We start from the raw sequence: 25,139 nt of genomic DNA on the forward strand, positions 1-25,139 counted from the left end.
GTCAATCAGCCCCATTTATTGCTCAGTAATGAGCTATGGCCTGTCAGAGGGAGCTGTTGGAGGAAGAAGGCTTCAGCCCGGAGGGCTAAGAGGACAGCCGTTGAAAAGTCCTTTGCCTTCAGTAGGGGAGGACCAGAAGATGTTAGCATCTCTGCATCCAGTGACAAATACTTCTTCATCGTCTGCCACTGCCCAGCCCTGCTCCTGTGGGTACAGCAGTGAGTGAGACAGGTCAGGCCATGCCTTCCTGGGGCTTCTGTCCAGATAGGGAGCAGGCCCCAACCAGGGAGGAAGGAGTAAACGGGACCCTTGGAGGCTGGCAGGCATTAGGGAGCAGCGGCGGGCTAAGGTGGGTAGGTGTGGTGGAGAGTGCCTGGGTGGCTGGGCCCATCACCCCCCAGGAGTTCTGAGAAACAGCCAAAAGCCATGATTTATTTTCTCCCTCTGAAGAGCCTTAGTCTAGGGCCTGCATCCAGCAAGCGTGACTTTACCTCAGGCAGAAGGGTTCTGACCAGTGAGTCAGGGCTCCAAAAACAGTCAGGGCACTTCCAGGCAACAACCAGTGCTGTGCTGGGTGCGGCCCCACGCCTCTCTCAGATCCCTTGATGGTCCTGCCAGGGTTATAAGTAACCTGAGATGCAGAGAGGGAGGTGGCTTGTCCAGGGCCACACAGCTTTTAGTGGCAGAGCTGGGATTTAAACCCTGGTCTCTACAGCTCCAAAACCCAAGCCGTTCTTACCCAGACAAGTTGCCCTGGTTCTGCACTTCATGGCACGGTGGCTCTTTCAAGCTTTTTCCTCTTCTCCTCCTCTCTCCCAGCATCTTAAACTTCTGTTGGAAAATGGCTGCACTCCTTTCCCTTCATTCTGCTAAACACTGCAGGACCTTTCATGCACCCAAATCAGCCCTGGGCTGTTTCTCCAGGCTGGCCCTCCATGGTGTGGTGTGCAGCCCCTTGGTGGTGCTGGAAGAATTTTAGAATTTTAAGTGTGCCTGGATACAGTACTAAATTACAGTAAATCACAGTTGCAATTCTCTATTGCTGAGTAACAAACCACCGTAAAATTCAGTGGCTTAAAACAACTACAGTCATTCAGTTTGCTCACAGATCTATAATTTGCCCAGGGCTCGGTGGGAATAGCTCATCTCTGCTCCACGTGGTACCAGCTGGGGACTAGAGGATCAGCTGGGGGCTGTGGGCCCAGGGCCTTGGTGTCTCTCAGTCAGTGTCTCCATGGCTGCTTGGGCTTCCTCACAGCATGGCAGATAGGTTCCAGGAGCATTTTCATGACCTTGCTTAGAAATCATACAGGATTGCCTCCACTGTACTCTGTTGGTCTAGGCAATCACAGAGGCCCACCCAGGTTCAAGGAGAAGGGACACAGACACTACCACCTGGTGGGAGGAGGGTCAAGGTCACACTGTAAGAAGAGCACATAGCGGGGGAGCTATTGCTGTGGCCAACTTTAGAAAGTATAGTCCACAAGAAAATACGTTTCAGTGCCCCTCGGGTCCTTTCTGTTACATCAAGGAGAAGGTCTCAGACTGGTACTAGTTTGTCTTAGAACTTCTCTAACTCCTGGGACTCCCTTTTTATCAAAAGAGCAGGCTTTACGCTATAATTTAATAAAAAGATCTTTTCAATCTATTTTCATGGTCACCTTATTTATTGTTAAGTAATTCTGGTTTTCCATTCATGGTAATGATAGGAAGTTAACTTTTAAAATAAATTTATTTTAGTAAAACATGAGTGCTTTCAAGAGAAAAATTAAGGACAAGTTCTACTTTGCTGCTCTAGATTTACTCTCACGTGAGCATATGAATAAGGAGGTTCCTTTGTCTGCTGTAGCAAAAGTTTATAAACAACCTGAATGGCCATCAGCTGGGGAGCTGTGAAATCATTTAGAGTCACGACTGCAGTGGGAGAGAATGCAGCTATGAAAAATAGTGAGGCGCGTCCCTGGGTGCTGATGTATCACCAAGACGCGGGCTTCAGTGGTAAAAGCAAAGGGTGTATGTGGCATCTGTGAAAGACAAGGCAGGGGGTGGGGGGTACAGCTACATGTACACTTGGAAATGCAGAGTGGACAGACGACAAGACATCAGTAGTGGTTGCCTCTGCAGAAGAGGACTGGGGAGATTTACCATCCACTCTAAAAAATTCCACATCTTTTTTTTTTTTTGAAAATTGACCCGTTTCGATCTCTTAAAAACAAAAACACGACACAACATCAGTTTTGTTTTTTTGTTTTCGTTTTGTTTTGTTTTGCTGTCTACAATTCAGTTATATCTAAATTCTAAGACCAAACAGAGCCCCCTGCCCAGAAGCAAAGAAAAAATTCCACACCTTTTAAAATAGGAACATGCGAATGTGTTATCTATTCAAAGAGATTGATAAGCTTAATGTCTTCAAATAGAATAAAGTGACAAATCTTTCCCCCCTTCAAATAAATGAACCGAAAGAAAGGCAGTGCCTAAGGGTAGGAGGAACACATCACCTCTACCTGGAGGGAGGTTCCTTCTGGTCCTGGAGTGCAGTGGAGACGTCTGTCATCCCACCTGCTCTGCCCCTAGGGCCCGGTCCCTCCCCACATGGAGACTTGGTCTCCATTATGGTTTGTGGTCCAGAGCCCCAGCATCCCTGCCGGTCCCCAAGCCCCTTGCGGCAGTGCCAAGCCTCATTCTTCACGGTCTGGTTCCCTAATACAGGATCTAACACCCACACGTTTGTTGAACTGGACGCCAGAGCTCTCCAGCTCACACATCTGGCCAGTTTGGAAACGTGCACACCTGTGTACCAAGAGGCGCTGCCGGTTTCTTGCCATTGCCCTGATCTCAATGATGGTCACTGCACTTCGGGATCAGGGAGAGCCGGCCAGCCGACAGCTGGGCCTGGTGCTGCTTCCCAACCCTGGCTGGGCCCCAGAAGGACCTGAGGCCCTTTGCGTAGGAGAGTCACTTTTCCTTTTATTTAAGTACACAAACAACATACCTCTTGGAAAAATCAGAACACTGCATATAAATTAAAACGACCTTGACCCCTCACCCGCAGTCCCACCTCCTCCCCTCCAGAGAGGTAATCACTCTGCACCCTGCCAGACGTTTTCTTAAATTTTTCTTTTACACACACATACTTGAGTCCATAGAAAATATACAGTGTCGTTTTGTGTGGTTTGATTTTATACGAATTGTGTCATACTGCGTGTGTCGTGCTGCAACTTTTTCCACCCCGCAGTACGTTCTTGAGACTAAACCTTGTTGAAACATCTAGAGATCTCATTCCTTCCTTGTTATTGCCATATGTTTTTACACCAAATAAACATACATTTTTTTAAAAAGCTCTCCCTTCTCACTGGACATCTGGGTCATTACAGACCCAAATCCCGCTGTCAGCGTCCTTGTTCCTGTCTCTCGGCCCACGCGTATGTCTTCCTGGGAACATACCAATTGCCGGGTCATAGAGTGTGAAACTTTCAGTTTTAATAAATAATGCTGATTTGCCCTTCAAAATGGCTACGTTAATTAATTCTACAAGCAGCATTTGAGAATGTCAGTTTTTCTGTGGCCTCCCCAGTACCTGATGTTATCAGACATTTTTATTTTTGCCAGTCGGGTGGGATCCTGTTCTCATTTGTCTCCTGACTTAGCACGAGGGGGGCACCTGTGTGTGTGTTCATTCTCTTGTCTGTGAATGGCCTACGGAGTTCTTCATATTTTCTCCTTTATTCATCTTTTGCCTTTTAAAGGTATTTTGCAAATATTTCCCCTAGTCTGTTTATGAGCTCGTTTGTTATCCATGAGGTAAATTTTAATTTTGAGGTAGTCAGTTTATCAGCCTTACACTTATTTATTCATATGTATGGATCCTCATTTCTTTTTTAGAGAAATCCTTCCCTAAGGTCATATGGATAGTCTGATAAATTTCCGTCAATTTAAAAACTAAAGCCCTCGGCCCCACCCCCTTTGAAGTGAAGTTGGTGGGGGAAGGACGCAGGAGACCCAGGTGGGCCAAGAGATTTGAGCAGCGCCAGTGTAGGGGTGGCCCGTCACCTGCACTGGCCTCCCCCGACCTCAGGCCAGTCCTGAGAGGCCGCCACACCCCCCGACATAGCCGCCCGCTTCTGAGTCCTCCCCACAAGCCTGCATCCCTCCCTCCCTCCCGGTACCTGGGTACCCAGCACGCCTCCCCCCGGCTCAGGGTGAAATCCACAGGGGCCTGCGCGCAGGCAGCAGGTGAAGGACTTGGACCGGGGGCAGAGCTGGGCCCCGTTCCGCAGCTCTCTCTCCTGGGTCCTCCTCCGACGGGAATGCTCACAGCCAGCGTGTGGAGCAGCCGAGTTGAGAGCCGAGGTGGTGAAGGCGTTACCTGAGATGCCGCCCCAGGGGCCCGCAGATGTCACCCCAGCCAGACTCCCTTGATCTCTCTGCAGGATGCCCATATGCCCTTCTGTTTAGTCCACGGAAGCCGCTTCATTTCTCCTTAACTGCCCCCACAGCTTCTGAAAAGCCAGGGGCTCCCTCCCTCTCGGAGCCATCCTGTCTCACTGGTGACGGTTGCCTTTTAGTTTTCTTATGAAATCTCTCACAGGGCTTTGATGTCTCAATTGCATTTCTGAAAGTTGTTCCACTTTGGGGTTTTGTCCTTCCTTTTTTGTTCTTTGTGGCAGAGGTGATAGGTCTTTTTTTCCCCCTGAAGCCCCTAAGGCCCCTGGGCTTTGTAAGGGGGTTGCCTGCCGACAGACCCCGCTGACACCAACGCCCTGGCTGTGCCCGCTTTCCCGGCTCTCACGCGCAGATGAACCTCTTCTGTGAATGTGGGGAAAGAAGAGCCAGGTTGTCCTGTTGAGGGGGGAAGGGAAGGGGGAGAGAAAGAGAAAGGAAAAAAGGAAAGAAAAGGCATCCTTTATTAGTTTAGTTTTCTCTTTTCAAAAAGTAAAAGATTCTAATTGGGGAACATGTTTTAAGTATTGAGTAAAGAAAATAAAGTCTGCCTACCACAAAGAAAATGTTTGTAAGAAAGAGTGTGAGGGCTTCCATTTCTGATAATACAGAAGACTAGTGTCTTCCACGTGGAACTAGAAATTCTGGATACAGTCATTTTTAGAACTCTTCTTAAATACTTGGCTGGACCCTTGGGAAAGGGAGGAAGTTTCTTGCCCTCAGTAAGAGAATGTGCAATCCAGACAGTTGAGCCTCTCTGGTGCTGGTGTTTGCCATGGGGTATCTGGCTGTGCCGGGTGGTCATATGCTGGGGAGAAAAGACAGAAACACAAGGTCTTTCAAAGCTGAGAGGATGGACCGGAAGGCATCCCATGAAGCCAGGATCTCGGATGGATTATGCTCTCAGAGGGTTAAACTGAGGTAGTGTGGGAGAGGGGGAGAGGGGGGAGGAGGAGGGAGGGGAAAAGAAGATGGCAGAGGAGAAATGTACTTATCATCCCTTAGATCTAAATGAAAAGTAAAAATGGAGAGGGGGGTGTGGCAAAACCTTGGCAAAATACCTGAGCCCAAGGGTTTTTTGTTGTTGTTTTGTTTGTTTGTTTATAAATTTATTATTTTATTTATTTATTTTTGGCTGCGTTGGGCCTTTGTTTCCGCATGCGGGCTTTTTCTGGTTGCGGCGAACAGTGGCTGCTCTTCATTGCAGTGCGCGGACTTCTCATTGCAGTGGCTTCTCTTGTTGCCGAGCACGGGCTCCACGCGCACGGGCTTCAGGAGTTGCGGCACGCAGGCTCAGTAGTTGTGGCTCATGGGCTCCAGAGCACAGGCTCAGTAGCTGTGGCGCACGGGCTCAGTTGCTCTGCGGCATGTGGGATCTTCCCGGACCAGGGCTCAAACCCGTGTCCCCTGCATTGGCAGGTGGATTCTTAACCACTGCGCCACCAGGGAAGCCCTTGAGCCCAACTTTATCACATGTGCTTGGGGCCAGAATTGTTACTATCTGTGTTACCTTTCCCCCCAACCCGCCACCAATAAAATGAAGCCAAATATTAGGTCACAGAACGTATTGGGGTGATGAAAGTTTCTACAACTGGAGTGTCACAGTGCACAGCTGTAAATTTACTAAAACTCAAACTGTACACTTAAAATGGGAGAATTTTATGGTATATAAATCATCCCTCAATAAAGCTGTTTACGAAAAAAAAAAAAAAACCCACCCACCATCCTTCTAATCAGGACTCTCTTTTAATGTTTCAGTATATTTATCTGTGCTTGTATTTCTTTGTAGGGATACTTTTTTTTTTAACATATCAACATCATAGTTATAAAGTTTTTATCACCTTGTTCATTTAAAATTGTAATGTCTTTTCCAATGCCATTGCAATTATTTGTAAATAGGATTTTTTACTTGGGTCTTTAATATGTATTTCAAAAGTACATGTTGAATACTTTCTCATTTTAAAATAATTTCGAGAAATACAGTGGTATAGAGGGCAAAAATTAAAGTTCTCCTGTTGATACCACACACACACATACACACACACACACACTCTCCCGCCCACCCCAGTTCTCACTTCCCTCCCCATTGGTAACCACAGTTCACAGTTTGGTTAAACATAATTTTTAAATGGGTATATAATTTTCCATATGATGGGAAAAAAATCATACTCAAGTGGTTCCCCTATTTGGGGGCATTTAGGTTGTTTCCTGGTTCAGCTGTTTCTTTTAAAACATGTTACAGAGGGTTTCACTGGAGGGAACTCAAAGCAGCCTGTAGATTTAATGGTCCTGCGTTACTCTGGTAATTTCAGAGCCATCAAGGACAGGCAGTAAATTAGACCTCAAATCTGGGAGTAACTTCCAGCTGAGAGAAGGGACCAAGCATAAGCTGAGGACCCCCTGCTAAATGCTTTACCTACCTGTTCTCATTTTAAGGCATCAGACATCTCAAGATAGGGGACATTATTCCCATTTTACAGATGGGAAACCGTGGTTTAGAGAGGCCGAGTGCCTTGCCCCAGATCGCGCATCATCTAGTGTAGAGCTCGGCTCTAAGTTGTCGGACACCAAACTGAGGTCTTGGTGATTCTATAACCGAGCGAGGGGCTCTTCCTTTCCTGTCTTCACTTAATCTAGGTGAACACCATCACAGGTGTAAACCACCAACGCCTGCAGGGAAGCACTGAAATGTTACTGGGATTCTGGATTTGTTGGGTATTTTTTTAGCTACAGGTGCAGTGCCTAATCCACAGCTAACATTGTACTGATGCTTTATGTACTTTATCTGAGTTGGTCCTCACAAACAGTGCTTTGAGTGGGAGGGGCATGATCCCCATTTTTCAGCTGAGGAATCTGAAGCCCAGAGAGGTACAGTAAGTTGCCCAGCATGACTTGGAGGAAGGACTCAGACCCAGGTGTGTGTGACTTCTAGCCCAGGGTCCGGGGCCAAGCTGCACTGCCCGGCAGAACACAAGTCAGCTGGAGCGTGTCTGTCAAGCTGGGCAGCAGACCGCGCCTCACTCTGCTCTGTCCCCCTCTACCACAGACAACAGCGACCTGATCGCGTGCACGGTGATCACCAAGGACGGCAGCATGCTCCAGCGGTTCCTGGCTGTCGACATTTACCAGATGAGCTTGGTGGAGCCTGACGTGTCCAGGCTGGGCTGGGGAGTGGTCAAGTTCGCAGGCCTTCTGCAGGTACGATGGCCGAGAGCTCCGGAAGCTGTTCTCGGTTGGCTGTACAAACACCCACAAAAGTGTCATCTTTACGGTCAAGTTCTAATGACGTAAGGGCCACGTGAACAGATTATCATTGACAAAAGTTAGAATACCTCACAGATAAGAGCCAGGTCCCCTTTGACCAAAACCCAATTCTGACTCCTCTCGTCCATTATCAGATACGGTGCTTTGCCGAATACGTGTATGACTGTAACTACATGTACTGTTTTTAAAAATTGTACAACATATAGTTGGAAGGGGGGGGGTGTGTGTGTGTGTATTTTTTATACTGTCACCTTGAATGTATTGTAAACTTTGCTTTTTTCACTCAGCGAAAGTTTTGGAGAACTGACTGTGTTAGTCTCTGCAGACTTACTGGTGTTCTTTTAACTGCTGCCTGACCACACACCAAGGCAGAGTTAGCCAGCACCCTGTGGCTGCTTCCAGCTTTTCACCTTTACAGACGGTGCTGCCGTGAACAGAATTGTCCTGACTTCCTTGTGCACTTGGGCCAGCGTTTCCCTAGGGCAGACACCAAGAAGTTGGGCTGTGCCTATTTCCTCTCTAGAATGATTGTTGCCACTGCTGATTTATGGACGTTCCTGTGTCCTCCACCTCTCCAGCAGGCCTGGGCTCTAAACTGCCAAACGTCAAGCTGGAGCGTGGGTTTTCTTAATGTTTGTCTAAATGATGGGTGACTAATGCCAGCTAGTTGGTCGAACGAACCGTGGAACCAGATGAGTTGAAAACAGCCTCCAGCGCACGCCCTCCCCCACCATCACCCCCGCCAGACCCCTGGGCCCTGACTTGCCCTGCGCTGAGTCCGTTTCCTTGCTGGGCAGTCCTGTTTGCTGGCAAGGCGACCCACATCCACCTCTCCAGGGCAACCCACTCCCCAGGAGGACCACCCACGTGTTTGAGGGTGCTGTTGCAACCATTTCCCAGCCTTCTCTTTTTCAAGATCTTTCCATTTAAAAAAGGTCTTTTACAGAAGGTGATGTGAGAAGCAGCTATCTGAAGAACCTCTCATTTAGAAAAAGACTTCCACGTACGAGACTGTCCATTAGGTGACTTAGTGCTTCTTATTTATCTAGGTTTATGATCAATTTCCTTTAGAATTTAGTGTCAGGAAAGTGTTTTTCTCCCTCAAAGGATTAACACATGTCGTCCCTCAGACAATGAAAGCCACATAAACCTTTTCTTTTGGTTGTCTTCCAGTAGCTCTTATTCGTCAGGCCGTTATTACGGGCCAGCCTCTCTCTCTGTCTTAAAAGCATAATATCTCATCTAATCCCCACTGCAACATTTTGTGCCAGATTGAATGCCCGTGAACAGTATCCGTCTTGCTTCATGAGCCTTTTCAACATTTTCCCCACCTTTCTGACTTTCATGTCTGTCTCCTGTCTCCTGCTTTTATCTCAGACCTCACTTAGTGGGAAGCAAATTCTTTGCACAGAATCCAATCTGAGGTTTTAGATTGGATTTGTCCTGAGGATACTTGCTGTACGTGAGTTCTCCTCTACCTTTCAAGTGTAACTTTCTTCAAACGTCTGCTAAGTGGTCCTCCCCTATTCCTTTCTCGGAGTTAGCTATTTCCTTTAGGGACCAGGAATTTGTCAGAGACATACAAATGGGAGCTAAGGATGCCCCCTTCTTAAGAGAAGCAAGGAAGGAATTGTTACGCTGGAGGAGATCACACCGGAAAGGGCTAGGAACTTGCGTTTGTTATCTCTAGTTCTCCGAAGCAAGAATTGTTGGGAGTTTGTTGGGCTCCCTGAGGCCCCATGAAGAGGCTGGTGTCCCGTGTGTTTACTAGCTGCCTCAAGTCCTCGCGGGGACGGAACCGGCCACCACAGCCAGCATCAGCCACTTGAGCTCTCTGTGCTTCCCACCCCGTCGCTTCCCGCCAGGCCTGGCCTGGTTTGTGCCCATCCTTGACTCTCTCAGACTTGGGGGGCTGATGGTCTCCTCCAGAGCAAAAGCAAAGTTCAATCTGGGGGACCTCATTCTAGATGAGACGTGAATCCAGAGCTTCCGAGCAGCTACCTTCCCCCTGAACCTAACAGACACCCTTTCTTTGGCCTCCTCCCCCCACAGGACATGCAGGTGACCGGCGTGGAGGACGACAGCCGCGCCCTGAATATCACCATCCACAAGCCTGCATCCAGCCCCCATTCCAAGCCCTTCCCCATCCTGCAGGCCACCTTCGTCTTCTCGGACCACATCCGCTGCATCATCGCCAAGCAGCGCCTGGCCAAGGGCCGCATCCAGGCGAGACGCATGAAGATGCAGAGAATAGCTGGTGAGTGCAGCCCCGGCAGGTGTCCTCTCGGCAGCGGGGCAGCAGCTGCCGCAGGCCATCAACATGGCTCTCACATTGACCTTAAGAACCTTGTGACTCCTCTAGAAGAGGAAACGTACGGTTCAGGAATGAGTTGTGTTTTGGTGAGAGAATGGAGAACCCTGAGTGTTTGATTTCTACAAATCTAGGGCTGCTTGGAAGAGGCAAGCCCTCCCTCCCAAGCAAGAGGCAGCCGTCAGTGGGGGACGACGGTTCTCCCTCCTGCACACGGACGTTCTCTAGCGTATCTCTGCAAAGCGCTTCGACGTTCCTCTGCCACCTCTGACCCTTAAAACAACCCTTGAGATGAGTAGGGCCTATTCTGCCCATCTTACAGAAGAGTAAACTGAGGCTCAGTGACTTGCCCACAGCCACGCAGGCAGTTAGTTGGCAGAACCCAAACGCAGAACTTCCTACACTAAAGCCCATCCCTTCCTCCTCTCCGTTCCCAGCTCTCATGAGAGGCAGCCCTGCCTGGTGAGGGGCCCGTGACCCAGCACTGGATTCGGAAGTGTCGTTTCACACTGCACAGGGACTGTGGTGAATCTGTGAGGCGGCCCTACACCGCCCAGTGTCAGGAAGGCCCCAGCGTTCTTAGAAGTGAAGGCACTGAAATGAGGGCATTCCCTTCATCAGGGTGGAAGGCACAGCGTCCTCCTCGGGGAAAAGGCGTTCTGTCAACTCCTAAAATCACGAACAGCCTTTCACAAGAAACCAGTGCCTTTCAGCTCAAGCACCAGTGGTCGTTCTGGTGTGGTCACTGGGAGGCTTTCCAGTCCTCTGGGGGAGAAGGGGAGCGTTCTCGAGGGGTCACCTAAAAATGAACACTTGGAGGGCAGGGTTTCTGGATATTGCGAACTCAGTCATTTCCTGCACGTGCCCCGTTGATTTGCGCAGGCCTGCGTCCCATATAGTCCTCATCTTATTTCTCACTTAGCTGAAACTTGGCCTCCAAAATCATTACAGAAGCATTTTGTAATGTGCAAAGTGACTTAAATCATTCAGTCCTTTCTCTTAAGATTTATTTCCAGAGGGTTTTTTTTTTTTTTTAATGTAAAGCAATTTCTCACAGCTGGCATGACGGCTAAATATTTCATTTGAAAATTGAGAATTATGCCATAAAGTGGCTGTTAGAACTAACGCCTTGGGTATTTCTCAAATTGATTTTAAAAAGCCCCTCCAAATTGCTGTATCGTGAGATTTCTGCCTGGAAGAGAGGACAGCAACAGAGACACACACACTCATAAGTACACAGGCACACGTGCGTGTAAGTTCTCGCTCACACACTCTTCCCCACACGCATAGATTTGTGAACTTTCACAGCAGAATTGGCCCCGTTTGCTTTGGGGTCTGAAACTGTACCCAAGGCTAAGCCTTGGTAGGGTCTTTTGTGTATGGAAGCCAAGAATCCGAGGTGAAGATGGGCCTGGCATTCATCTCTGAACCACTCTCTAGGCACTGCTTGTGTTATGAGCCTTAGGCGGGACCCTTGGTGTCACGCTGGTCTCCCCAGCTCGAGGCTGCCGGCTGTCTGCTTGGCATTGTCCGAGGGATGTGCCTGGCAGGGCTGTGGCCACACCTGCTACAGTCGCGCCACCCAAAGTCTCGTCGCCTACACTCCCATCCCACGCACGTGCTGAGCTTGAACCACGGGTTTGTTTGAACGCAGCCCTCCTGGACCTCCCGATCCAGCCGACAACTGAAGTCCTGGGGTTTGGTCTCAGCTCGTCCTCCACCCAGCACCTGCCTTTCCGCTTCTACGACCAGTGCCGCCGGGGCAGCAGCGACCCCACGGTACAGCGCTCTGTGTTCGCGTCAGTGGACAAGGTGCCAGGTAAGCCGGCCCCCACCCTGTGCCACCTCCTGTCCCCTACGGGGAGCGGGAGAGTGGTGGTTCCAGGACCTTCTCTGTCTGGAGCCTGTGTAGGCTTTCCTTCCCATCTCAGAAACCCAGTTTCTTAGAACTTATCAAAGTGCAGCACAAGATTAAACACAAGCCCCAGAAAGAAATCTTGGCTTTCTCTTTGGTGTTCTGCTGCCAGGGTTTGGTTTTCCAGAGATTTGTTTGAGGGTGTGGAAGAACTTCTCAGAATTAAAACTGAAAATTTCTTGGAAGTTTCTTGGAAATACTTTAGATTATTAGTAACGAGGTTGTGGGAGAGTCATTTCCTCCATGTAGGATGACTAGAAAGAGCTAGTGCGTGCAGTTCCTGTTTAAGCCCCTGAAGAAGTGAGACTTCAGAAGAAGGTCCCGCTGCCCCCGGGGCGGCTGCCACTCTCTTCTTTCGGGAGCCTCTCTTCCCACTTTCCCCGAAGCGCATCTCTAACTTTCCTCCCCGCCTCTCCAAAAGAGAAGCATGACTAGAAAGTTCAAGGTCGCCTGGTGAAGCTGAAAGTACTGGTTCTCCAGAAGGGCCGGCAGGCTCCCCGTTCCTGTTCTGACACATCTGCTTTAAGTAAATCCATATGCGTCCCAACCGCTCGAAAGAGAACCTTGCCCTTGGTTACAAAACTAAAGAAAACTGGCCAAGCTGTCCCCTGCAACTTCACTCCTCCGCAGTTAGGGCTTCGAACCTCAATTGCAAATGTGGCAAAATGTTTTCAAAAGCAGTTAGCCATTTAAGAACAAAATCCAGTGAAAAGAACCTGACCCAAACCAGGATCCCTGTTTCCCCTCCACCCCATGATTCACTCTGATTTCATTCTTTGATTTGATTAATTCATTTCAGAAATATAGGTATATACTATAAGCATATGATTTCTTTAAACCCAAACAGGACATGATAAAATGAAAAATAAGACTACTTGGCCCCAGAAGTGACCATGGTTAACAGTTTCTTGCATTTCCTTCCAGAAATGTTTTGCTTGTCTGTTTTTACACCCGGGGTTATACCATATGTGTGATTCTACATCTTGCTGTTTTCACTTACTGACAAGTCAGTGTTACGTGTAAGCGCATGTAAATCGACCTAACGCTCATTCACTGTTGTGTGGTATTTTATCATATGGACGGAACAAAAAAGTCTTTTATAACATTTTGTACTGATGGACATTTGAGTCGTTTCCAGTGTCTTGCTCTTCCATTGTCAAAGTGAACCTCCTCGGGGTATCTTTGTGTAAGTGTGCAAATCTCACATGTCTATGGGATAAATTCCCAGCAGTGGATCTGCCGAGTCAAAGGGGAGGTTTTTTCATCTTAATATATGTAGTCCCAACATGCACTCTGGAAGAAGTGCGCCAGTTCACGCTGCCACCCACTGCCTGCAACTGCTTTCATTCTTAAATCTAGTCTTAGGCTACAAGACTGATTGTAGCCCTGCCTCTGTTTTCAGCCATGAAATATGAGATGATTCTGCCTGCTCGGGGGTCTGGAGGCTTCTTTGTTAAAAATTCTCCAGATTGCTTTCTGCCCTGTAGAGATGGTTGCTAAGTAAATATAAATGATGACCATGAGTCTAGGTTAACTAAATACACACTGGCCTGGTAAGAAATCATTTCTTTCTTCCTTTTTTTTTTTGTTTAACACACAGTTGTAATTTTATTATAACATTTGTATAAGCACCGCTTCGTAATTTTTTAAATTGAAATATAATTGACATTTAAGATTTTATTACTTAAGAAATCAGTTTTTTAGGGTCATCAGGGCTTCTCTGAGCTCAGGAACTAATGGGTTAAGGAGAAAAGCTTGGTCCTTGTTTCCGCTCCCCCATCTTTGGAACAAGGCAAGTGTAAATTAATAAACAGAGCCGGATGTCACGTTCTTCGGCCTCTGCATAGCCACCCCTCCGTTTGCAGAAGGCTTTGCAATTACTTACTTCTCCCATCCCGCCTGGGCTCCAGGGGAAGAGTGAGGTTATCCAGTGCTGGGGGTGTCGCCCTGCCGAGAGTGGCCCGGGCCTGCTGCCTCACCGTGGGGGGGGGGGGGGCGGGGGGGGGCACAGCTGGAATGCTCAATGTCTTCTTGCTGGTCCCAGGGTCGGGATACATGAAGCTGGGCCAGTTGGGACTGTGGAAGTCAAAGGCGGCGCCTGAACGCAGCCATCCACCCCTTGGCAGTGTCTCTCCCCCGACAGCCCCTGGCGGTGGGGACATTCTCTCAGCTGTGCCCCCGAGGGCGGCTGCTCTGGGGCCTTGGGTGAAGAGGCCTCGCTGCCCCCCTGTCCTCGCCTGGGCCAGAGATGTGACCTGAAGAGCGAGCCTTAGCATGACTCGAGAGAGGGAAGGGAACATCCCCCCCGCCCCGCTTCTCGCCACCTGCTAGCTCAGATTTGGCCCCACAGATGCCCAGCATCTTGAGGTCATCCTTCGTTTTCCCTTTGCTCTCCCACACCCACGGGGCTGCTCTGCCTCCAGAACACACCCCGCCATCTTCCCCCGCCACCAGCATCTCTTCCTAGATCGTGGCAGCGGCATCAGCGGCATTCCCTGGCTTCCAGCCTTGTTCCCTCCCTTCCGTGCAGCCAGAGGCATCTTTCTAGAACATAAGTCAGATCACATCATGCCCCTGCCTGTAGCCCTCCAGTAAGCTTCCCGTTGCGCCCGAAACAAAATCCAGATCTCTCGTTCTGACCTTGTGTGATCGTTGTGGGATGGGCCCCAGCCGGCCTCTCAGGCGCAGCCCCCCGCCTTCATGCTGTCCCCTGCCCCGGCTGTACCACCGCTGCTGCTCCTCCAAGTCAGCGCTTCTCAAGGTTTTGGCCTCAGGATTCCTTCTTCTTCTTTTTTTTTTTGGCCGCATGGCATGTGGGATCTTAATTCCCCCACCAGGGATCGAACCCACGCCCCCTGCAATGGAAGCTCGGAGTCCTAACCACTGGACCGCCAGGGAAGTCCCAGGACCCTTCATACTCTTTGAAAGGTATTGAGGAATTCACAGAGCTTCAGTGTGTATGGATTATGTTTATTGATATTTCAGGTATTAGAAATTAAAACTGAGAAATACTTTAAATATTTACTTACTCATTTAAAAAATAATAATAACCCATCCTATGCAAACATAAATAACATAGTTCTTTTTTTTTTTTTAACTTTGGGTTTAGTTATTTATTTATTTCTGGCTGTGTTGGGTCTTTGTTTCTGTGCGAGGGCTTTCTCTAGCTGCGGCAAGCGGGGGCCAGTCTTCCTCACGGTGCGCGGGCCTCTCATTATCGCGGCCTCTCTTGTTGCGGAGCACAGGCTCCAGACGCGCAGGCTCAGTAGTTGTGGCTCACGGGCCCAGTTGCTCCGTGGCATGTGGGATCTTCCCAGACCAGGGCTCGAACCTGTGTCCCCTGCATTGGCAGGCAGATTCTCAACCACTGCGCCACCAGGGAAGCCCAATAACATAGTTCTTTATGAACAATAAGTGTTTTCCAAAACAAAAAAAGTTAATATTTTATATTTTTTCAAGTCTCTTTAATATCTGGCTTAATAGAAGACAGCTGAATTCTCGTATCTGCTTCTGCTTTCAACCTGTTGTGAGAGCGTGGGCTCTGGAAGACTCCTCTGTGTACTCCTGGGAGAATGAGTGTAAAAGGAAAATGCCGACATTATTTTTATGAAAGTTCTGACCCTGGGAGGCCCCCCAGGGTTCCCCAGACCATGCTTTGAGAACCACTACCCTAACTCACTGTGCCCTCTCCTGCCCCAGGGCCTTTGCATTGAATGTTCTTCCCTAGATCTGTGTGTGGCTACTTCCTGCCAATCACTCAGGCTTCAGTCTGCACGCCACCTGCTCAGAGAGGCCTTTCCTGATCCCCATCCCCACCCCCAGCCCCCCGCATCACGTTAGCCTGGTTTATGTTCTCCATGGCCCTGGGGCTCCGTACCTGGCAGACGTATTTGTGTACCTTCCTCCCCCATGGAGAGGGTCACTTCCACGGGGACCTGGAGTGTCCCCTTCACCGCTGTACCGCAGCCCCTAGCACGGTACCTTCATTCAGTCTTCACTGAGTAAGGAGTGAGGCTTTGTTCTTATTCTCCGCACAGCCTCAGAGCAGATCCTGCAAGATGCCTTCTCCCTGTGCGGACACCAGGGAGACGAGCAATTCCCGCAGGGGCCCCAGACGTTGGGTGGTTTAGGCTGCGGCACTTTGACAAGGGAACACGAGGGAACGGTGGCCCCCAGATCTTCAGCAGCATTCCTCGGCTTAACTCCTGTCACCAAAGTGAGTGAGATGTGCGTCCCGGGCACCCGGGTGATAAGACTTGGGTTGGTTGCACTTCAGTTTCACCGCGCTCACCTTACTCAGAGTTTGCTGGAGGGGTCATCGGAAGCCTGACCCAGGTTGGCCTCCGATGCTGTGGCACCCATAGCCGCCATCCGGGTATTGCTCTCTGTCCCTTGCCATAGGCCACACTGTTGCAACATCCCAGGCCGGGTGGGATCCTTGCTCTTGCCTGGGAACAGTTCACAGGGGAAGAAACAGTGCTGGCCACCTGCCTCCGGGAGACTGCGGGAAGAGGCAGCTCTACTGTGACACATCTTCCAGTTTTATCTGCAGGTCCAGGTAATTGTCACAGAGCCATTTGTCTCCCCCTTTCCAAGCTATACATGATTATATTTGATGAAAATATACCTTTCATTTCCTTGGAAGAGATATTAAAGTAGAATATAAATCAGGACTAATAGGCGACTAGCCACTTTGGTATATTTTTCTTCTTCCATTTGGCTTGGAAAGAAACCACAAATTCTGTTTATTGGCCGGTTTTATGTTTATGGCTCTCGCCCCCATGGAATGTTCAGCTCCACGAGGGCAGAGGCCAGTGTGCGCATGGCTGGGGAGGGAAGGGTCAGCAGTGACCGGCGTGTCTGGCGGGCAGGCGTGGCCGGGTCTAGAGTCCGGCTTTGAGGTGCGGTGCTCCATGGTTGGTGCCCTCGAGGATCCGTTCCACTGACCCACGTTGACAGCTGATTGCCAGAATCTGCCAAGGCAGGGCGGGGTGTTGAAAACTAGCCCACAGTGCAGTCTTCCCATGAACACCCATGGACCAGCAGACCCCAGAGCAGAGGCTGTTCCCGGAATTAACCCTGGGCATCAGGGGGCAGTGGGCTCCAGTCCACGGGCCGGGGCTCTGGCCTCCCTGACCCCTTCTGGGCTCCTTCTGGCCCAGAGGCTGCTCACAGGCGTTCACCTGGGGGTGGGAGGGCTGGTGACAGAACACCACCGTCCTCTGGCTCGGGTCCTACCCAGGCCCTTCCTAATTCTTACCCAAACAGAAGGGCTCTAGAACCCAGCATGTTATGGGGATCGGAGTGGGACAGCCAAGCAGGTTGACACCCACCGGCCCTCACTGACGGGGGCTCAGCGACATGTTTAAAAAAAGTGACCCTTCCCCAGCTGAGGACAATCAGCTGCCCCCACCAGCCTTTTAGCTCCAGGGAAGGGACGGTCTGCCTCTTTCACTGCGCTCTACCCTGTTCAGGATAGTCCTGTTGCAGTCTGGCCCCTGCCCCCTTTCCACAATCAGCTCCTCTCTCTTCTCTGTCCTGGGCTCTCTTTGCAGATAATAAAACAACCCAGCATTTCAGCCCCATTGGCTTTCTGTCTGCACCTCGCGAGGGCCAGGCGCGTCCTATTCAGGACCTCTGTCCTCGCGCTGCCCTCTGGCTGGAACCTGAAACCCTCTGTGAGGCTGGTGCCTTCTCAGCGTTCAGGGCTCCGCTCACATTCCTCTTCGGAGGCCTCCCCAGGGGCCCCACCCACCCCAGTCCCCCTCTGTGCAGCAGCTGGGTTTTAGTTTTTCAATTGAGGTGGAATTCATAGAGCGTAAAATTAACCATTTGACAGTATACAACTCAGTGGCATTTAGTACCTTAACAGTCTTGTGCCACCATCCCCTCTACTAGTTCCAAAACATTTTCCTCAGCCCCAATCAACCCTGTACCCGCTAAGCCGTCACTCCCCCATCCCCTCTCCCCCCAGGCTTCTGGCACTCACTCATCCACTCTGTCTCTGGATTTATCTCTTCTGGATATTTCATACAAACCCTACAATGTGTGACCTTTTGTTTCTGCCTTCTTTAACTTAGCATGATGTTTTGGAGGTTCATCCGCATTGTGGCATATGTCAGAGCTTCATCCCTTTTCATGGCCGAATAACAGCCCATTGTGTGGCTAGACCTCCTTTGATTTATCCATTCTTGCACCTGTTGGTGGCCATGGGGGTTGTCTCCACCTTTTAGCCAATGTGAATAGTGCCGCTACGAGCGTGTGTGTCTGAGTTTTTGTCTGAACACCAACGTTCGGCCTTTCGGGCCATCTACCTAGGAGTGGAATTGCTGGGTTGAATAGGAATTTAACTTTTTGAGGAGCTGCTTTCCCACAGTCTTCAGAGCCCTCACCTTTCACTGAAGTTGCCCACTTGTCTTCTCGTCTGCCTCACTGCCCTGTGCTAGGATAGAAGGTTCTGGGGCCCTGTTCGTCCTGCCCTCGATGGCTGACACTTAATGAGCGAGCAGGTGCTCAGTGACTGTCGAAGGCGGGTGGGGACGTGGATTGGTAGCCGGAGGCTCGGACAGGTGAATTGTTCCCAGCAGACTGTGACTTGCCTCGCTCGCACCTGGGTCTGGCTCCGGCCCCAGTCGGTTGGGGCTCGGGGTGCCAGAGGGAGAGTGAGCTTCCCTCACTTCTTATCCCACTGGATTCAGGGCGCCATCTGTCTCTGGGCAAACATCGGAATCACTGAGCACGAGGGCCAGTGCTGTGCTTTCCATAGGTGTGATCTTTGTCAAAGGCAAACAAAGCGGCCTTATCAGTCACTGACCCAGAACACTAAATAGTTCTGTGGAAAGGCAGTGCGGTTCCAGAGCCAGCCTTTGGCAGCTGAGTAACTGAGAAAGAATGCAAGATTACAGTGCACGGGGAGCCAGCCCAGCTGACCACAAAGCCTCGACTGACATCCGGGGGGGAAAAAAAAAAAAAAAAGACAGGGAGAAAAAAAATCGATGTTTAATTCATAGACCTCAGTTCTGACTTCTCCCCTGGGGAGAACATACTAGGTGCTAATGTCATCTCATGGCAGTGTTCTCCAGAAACTAATTTTTTAGGCCTGTTATTTTTCTTGTTTCCGATTATAAAACTGGAGCCAGCTCTCTCCTACCAGCTCGCCCAAGGGGAAGAAATACCCTTTCTGGAGTCACATGGGAAGGAGCGCCCTCCCCCCCACCTCCCTCCAGTCTCCCTAGCCCCATGTTAACCCCTCCCAGCCCCCAGCTCCCTGGTCAGAGCCTGGGGCCACTGGGTTGGTGAGTTACAGAAACTTGAATCTGACCCCCGAGGCCTTTGTTTTTTTTATTTAAAGCAAAATATATAGAGCTGCTAAGCACTTTATGCAGGGTTCTTATTTGATCTGCCTCAGAAGGAAGGTTTTACCATTTTCCTCTTCTACATACGAGGAAGCCACCCACCCAAGGTCACACACACCCGATACCCGTCCGCAGCAAGGCTTTGAACGCAGGCCTGCCCAGGTCACACCCTGAGCCCCCACTGCCACCACCTCCAGTCCCTTTCATTCCTGACTCAGTTTTGATGCTCCCGAAGTGACTTCTCCCCACCCGCGGCCTCAGTGGTATCGGGCAAAACCACATTGCTGGCTCCAACCCTCAGCATGTTTCGGACAGAAAAGTCATCTATTTCTGGAAGTGTGGGGTACAGTTTGACTGGAAGAATTAACTGTGCCGGGCACTTTGTATACATTAATTCTATCCTCCGCACAGCTCTGGAAGCGAGTATCACTTGCTCTGCTGTACAGGTAGGAAACTGAGGCTCAGACCAAGCCCACAGAGCTCCCACGGGTGGCCGAGATCCCTACCTCCACTTCCTGCCTCTGAAGACCATTTGCTTCAAGGCTGGCTTGGTGATGGCTGAGCAGCTCCACCTGACGGCTCTGCCACGTGAGAGGTTGGTAGGACAGAACCTGAGGAGAGAGGGGACTCTTGGGTGGCCCTGGCCCAGGCAGAGCGCTCTGCATCCCTGTCTTCTGTGTGACACACCTGCTCCCGAGTCCTCCCGCTCCAAGCCCGCCTCCACTGGATCAGGGACAAACCTGCAAAGCTGTGATGCAGAAAGACACTCTTCTCCCAGAGCCGCCGCTTCCGAACCAGGCTAGGGGTCAGGGTCACTCGCAGGCCATCCTCGTACAAATTTGTTCCTGGTCTTTCACGAACAAAAAGCAGAAACGAGATTTCAGAATCCTGCCTGAGCAAAAGTAGCAGGATTTGTGCTTCTTTCAAAGCTGTCTGGCAGTTGTGTCTAAGAGATCAGCCTTCAAGCGGCTGAGCTGAGTCCGTGGGGTTCCTGCTTGCCAGGCTGCGTCTCGGAGTCCCCAGGGCCGCCGTGAAGAGAGAGCCTGAGGATACTGTCAGGCTGGGAGCACGCAGGCCTTGGCAGGAACCACGTTCCCAAACCAGGGCCCCCAGTGTTTCCCCCTGAAACGTGCACCCCCCCCAAAGACACTTTCCCAGTAGACACACCAGCACTTGTCTGAGGAGCCCTCTTGTGAAATGAGCGCTCAGTAGGCAGAGCCAGCCATCGTGCTCCAGACAGGCTTTTACGGGGACGCGGTGGCTGGGAGGAGAAAAGAGTTCCGAAGAATTGAGTGTTGCTTCACTTGTCGAGGTCATTACCCACCTCCGACGCTGAAGCAGCTGAGTGCCCTGGAGCCTTCTGGCAATGACGGTGCATCAGGGAGTGGGTTGCCGGCAGAGAAAAGCTTGGGAGCCCGGGCAGTGGGGTGTGGGAAGAGACCAAAACCCCAGCTTCATGCTGCCATTTGACCTTGGCTACACCTTGGATTGTTCTGTGGGCTCGGGCAGGCCCACACGGGGCAGCCTCGCTGGCAGCACAGGACAGGCAGGTGTGTTCCAGAGCAAGCGGCACAGCTACTCGTGTGCATGCCTGTCCCCGCCCCCAGAACGCAGCTCCTGTCACTTCTCGACTCCGGACTTCTTAGTGTAAGTGAAGTACGTTAATTGCAGAACAATTGGAAAGATGGAAAAGTACCAAGAAAAGATAGAAAGGATAGACTGTCCGGTGTCCTGCCCCGTCGTTCTTTCGGTTCATCCTTTGTGGGGTTTCTTTTCTCAGCAGCAGTGCTTGCCCAGGTGAGAGTCAGCGAAGGAGGTGGCTTAGCACAGCCGTGGAGCAGACAGTCAGGTTCAAGTCCTGGCTCCACCTCATCCTCGTTACGTGGCCTTGGGCCAGTCAGTCACCCCTCTGGGCCTGTTTATTCATATAAAAAATGGGGATGATTCTTAGCAGTGTGAATGTACTTAACACGACTGAACTGTGCGCTAAATAATAGTTAAGGTGAAAAAAAAAAAAAATAATAGTTAAGGTGGTACATTTTATGTTATGTGTATTTTACCACAATTAAAAAGGAAATAAAAGTGAGGATGGAAATGTCACCTAGCTCATTAAGCTCCCGTGAGCATAAAATGAGTTAATTCACATAAGTGCCTGGAACAATTGCCTCCCCTTGCGCAGCGTGCAGTAAAGATTATCTCAGTATTTTTTATGGTCGTTGTTATTAGTCAAGGCTGACCCTTGGGACCCCAAATGATAAGTTCCCTTTCTACACGTTAAATCAGTTTGCACAAACTTAATAATCCAGGGGCCCCTCCTGCTGTAAATAACAAAAAAAAAACAAAACACCCCGCAGTTGTACAGATTTGCTCATTTCAGAAAGGCTTTTATCAGGTGCTGATAAAACACCAGGGCAGAATTTCCTTTCCCCTGCAGAAGGGCCATGAGAATTCTGGTCACATGATTTGCCTGAGGTCCCACAGCTCTAGAGGCAGAGCCAGGGCCAGAGACGAACAGAGACATGTCCCCTGCAGCCCCGGGCCCAGCACATACATACCCGTGCACCCCTGACACTGGCTGCCATCATTGACTCCACGCCTGCCTGAGCCGGGCAGTTCCCACTGAGCCTCGCAACAGCCCTGGGGGGCTGGCGCCTTTCCTCAGTGTGCTGACCAGGAAACCGGAGCTCAGAGAAAGGGAGCACCTGGCCCGTCGGCTTCCCACTCCACGAACCCCTGTGTCTTCAGTCCTGAAGATTATCCGGTGGCAGAACACCTGAGGATCAGGTGTGCTTCAGGAACCCTGGGAACTATCGCTGTCTCCCGTTCCAGGAGCACAGAAACCAGCAGAGAACGTGACTGTATTCTGTGGATGCAAGTCCCTGCGTCTAAAGGGACAGTCCATAAAGTTATTTGAAGAAACTTTCCAAGCCTTTTCCTATTGATGTTTCTTTTTTGCTGCTGAGTCATTTGTTTTATTAACTGCAAGTTATCATTAGCAGACAAGTGATTACAAATGCTAAGGATCGAAGGCTCGTCTGTGGGATAAAACTCAGAAACTGAGAAAATTCTAGCCCTTAATTTTATCTCTGAATTGGAAAAAGACCCCTTTGATTTGATTTGAGCTTTTTTTTTTTGTCTTAAAATATCTCCCGACTTGCTCAAGGAACCCCAGGGTTCCCCCTGGAACAGGGTTTGAGAACCACTTTACCACTTCCCAAGAATCAGTCATAGTGCCCACCTTGAGATCTGAGAGGATGAGATGCCAAGTAAGCGGCATTGCTTAGTGTACAGACGGCTGGAAGGAGAGTTGTTAATTCACGAGGACCTGCAAAGCGGGAGAAGAGCCAGAACGGAAGGTGGGGACGGGACACAATTATAGCACTCACAGGTTCACAGAGGCCTAAGTCATTGGGTCTTCCACATGTCCTCTCCTCTGTGCCCTAGACGGCCCCCTCAAAGCATGGCAGCTCCTAGGGGCCAGGGTAGGAGACCACCAGGAGAGAAGGAATTGGGGGCGGGGGGCAGGTGAGGGAAGAACTGGCATTTTTTTTTTTAAGGACTTTAAAAATTCCAAGGAAGTTACATGATGCATACTCTAACTAGGGTCAGGAAAGGGAGGATCTTTCTGAGGTCTCTCGTGAAGTAAATAAATGCTGTGCAGAGCTACATACAAAGAGGACCAGATCAGGGAGAAGGACTTATAAACAGGTCGTGCAGAGCAGAGAGGCTGGCATGGTGGGGATAACACGTGCGAAGGCTTGAGGGAGCAGGTAACATTTGATGTCACGGCCGTGAGATGTGATTAGACACAGCCTGGAAAGCTAGGCGGGGTCAGATGGTGAAGGGCTTCTGGCCCTGCTGAAGGGTTGTACGTTTATCCTGGAAGCAACAGGGAAGGGACTAAGGAAGAGGAGTGATGAGTCGGGAGGCTTGGGTTTTGATTGACTGGAGTTGGAAGGGCAGGGGAGACGGGGGTGCCAGAAAGGAGCGAAGCACCCTCCCTTGGTGCTCACCACCGGTGCAGTTTGAGGCTGTGCCCATCTTATGGATGAGAACAAGTCTCCACAGAGGTACCCTCTTCCTCAGCTTGGTATATATCCTTCGATACCTTTTCAGGGCATTTACATACTATACTTGTACTATAGTATTATATTGTCTTTTTTTTTTTTTTTTAACCTAAATGAATGCTATTTTCACTCAGCAGTATGTCTTGCATTTGTTTTATGTGAGTTCATAAGAGTGCCCTCATTCATTTTTGACTGCTGCAGAGCAGTCTGTCATGTGGGCAAACTGTTGTTTATTTAGCCAGTCTCCCATTGATGGATGTTCAGGTTGTGGCCAATTTTTTGTCTTTAGCAAATAGGAGCGCCTCCCTGGCCCCTTGCACAAGGATTTCCCTGGGGTAAGAAACATGAAGCGAGTCCAGAAATATGTAGGCCGTGGAACTAACAGGATTTGGTGACCAGTGAAGTGGGTGGGTGGAGGGCCACAGGGCTAGTTTCAGGCAAAATATCAAGGAGCCTCAGTTTCTCTCGGAATGTTCTCTGTGTATTTAACAAGGGCATTTTGATGGCCCAGCTTCTGACCCAGGAAAATCCTCATTACTTGTGGATGTTTTTCTGTCCAGAAGGCCTTCAGGAGCTGTGATGATTGGAAAAGTTCCCAGGGGCTGGCAGGGGTCTCCAAGGGCCAGCGCACCCATGGCTTGTTGTCGCAGACAGAGTGTGGTGGCAGGACAGAGCCACCAGGGGGGTCTGCCCCTACCTCCTGGCACCCCTGCTGAGGGTCCAGCTCCCTGGGATACTTCTCTGTCTGTAGCCAGCATCCCATGACTGAAATACAGCTTCCTTTATTTGTGGCTGTCCAGCCATGGCATTTTGTATAAGTGCGCTTTTCTCCGAAAACACACACACAGAGTATTTTTTTTTTTTTAACATCTCAAATCCCCAAAGGGCCAGAAGTCAATATTATCCCAGCATAATGGGAATGGCTGTTTTGTGACATCTTTCACACTTAACCAGCCTACTTCCTTTAAGCCCCAGAGTAATCACAAAAACATTCCAAAGCCCATCAAATTGGGGCTGATGAATTGTTTTACTCTGTCCCTGTCTCTGCCTGCTGTGAACTCAGGTCCTTGAAAGCTGCATCCTTACAACATGATTTGAGAGTAGACACTTTAACTGTGGGAAATACTAAGCTCAGACTGCGCTTTGCAGTGACTCCCCCCAAAATATTTGTGAGTTTATAAAAATTCAGGTGCGTGGTGTATGTGGTACGTACTTCTAGCGTCACAGGTTTTTTTTAAGGCCCCAGGATAAAAGTCCCTTTTATTGAATGCCAGCTATGTGCTAGGCACTAGGCCAGTTGCTTTACAGAAAATCAGGAGGTAAATATGTGAAAACTGTCCTGTGACTAATCCCACTTTTGCAGATGGGCAAGCAGAAGTCAAAAGCAGAGTCCCTTGCCCCGTGTCCCAGAGAGACTGAGCCTGGTTTCCGACGCCTGCTCTTTATAATGCGTCTGCCTGCTTCCTGAGAAAGAGATTATCTCGTGCTCGGTGTTCTTTCCTTTCCTGCTAAGTTGACTTGAAGCCTGTGTGGTGCTTCTGGGGTAAAGCTGCCCTTTGTTGTGGCTTTCTGAGTGTGTTGACTTCATCAGCTACGGTTGGGCCTCAGGTGCTGGGTCCCATGCACCCTCCAGCTTCTTGAATCCAGCAGGTCCCTGTCAATGTGATGGAATGAGCCTCCCCTAAACCGCCCCCCGCCCCCCCACTCTTAGTAAACTGGAGAATGTTCTGAAATAGTTGACATTTATAAAACCTCGGGTGTTTTGGATAAACGCTTTGTGTGTGTGT

General features: G+C 50.0%; 1 protein-coding gene across 10 annotated transcripts in view; it reads left to right on the forward strand.

Annotated features, from left to right (window-relative positions):
• Positions 1-25,139, forward strand: part of CLEC16A (C-type lectin domain containing 16A) — a 213,248-nt gene that overhangs the window by 145,790 nt on the left and 42,319 nt on the right. For all 10 annotated transcript variants that reach the window (XR_005016419.1, XM_036825124.1, XM_036825125.1 and 7 more), the window contains 3 exons: positions 7,487-7,638; positions 9,757-9,961; positions 11,670-11,834. Coding sequence is in view for 9 of the 10 variants with exons in the window: in XM_036825124.1 (XP_036681019.1) it covers positions 7,487-7,638; positions 9,757-9,961; positions 11,670-11,834 (522 nt within the window). In the remaining variant the exon portion in view is untranslated. The remainder of the gene's footprint in view (positions 1-7,486; positions 7,639-9,756; positions 9,962-11,669; positions 11,835-25,139) is intronic.

The sequence above is a fragment of the Balaenoptera musculus genome, chromosome 15 (genome assembly GCF_009873245.2).
Source record: "Balaenoptera musculus isolate JJ_BM4_2016_0621 chromosome 15, mBalMus1.pri.v3, whole genome shotgun sequence".
Classification (NCBI taxonomy): domain Eukaryota; kingdom Metazoa; phylum Chordata; class Mammalia; order Artiodactyla; family Balaenopteridae; genus Balaenoptera; species Balaenoptera musculus.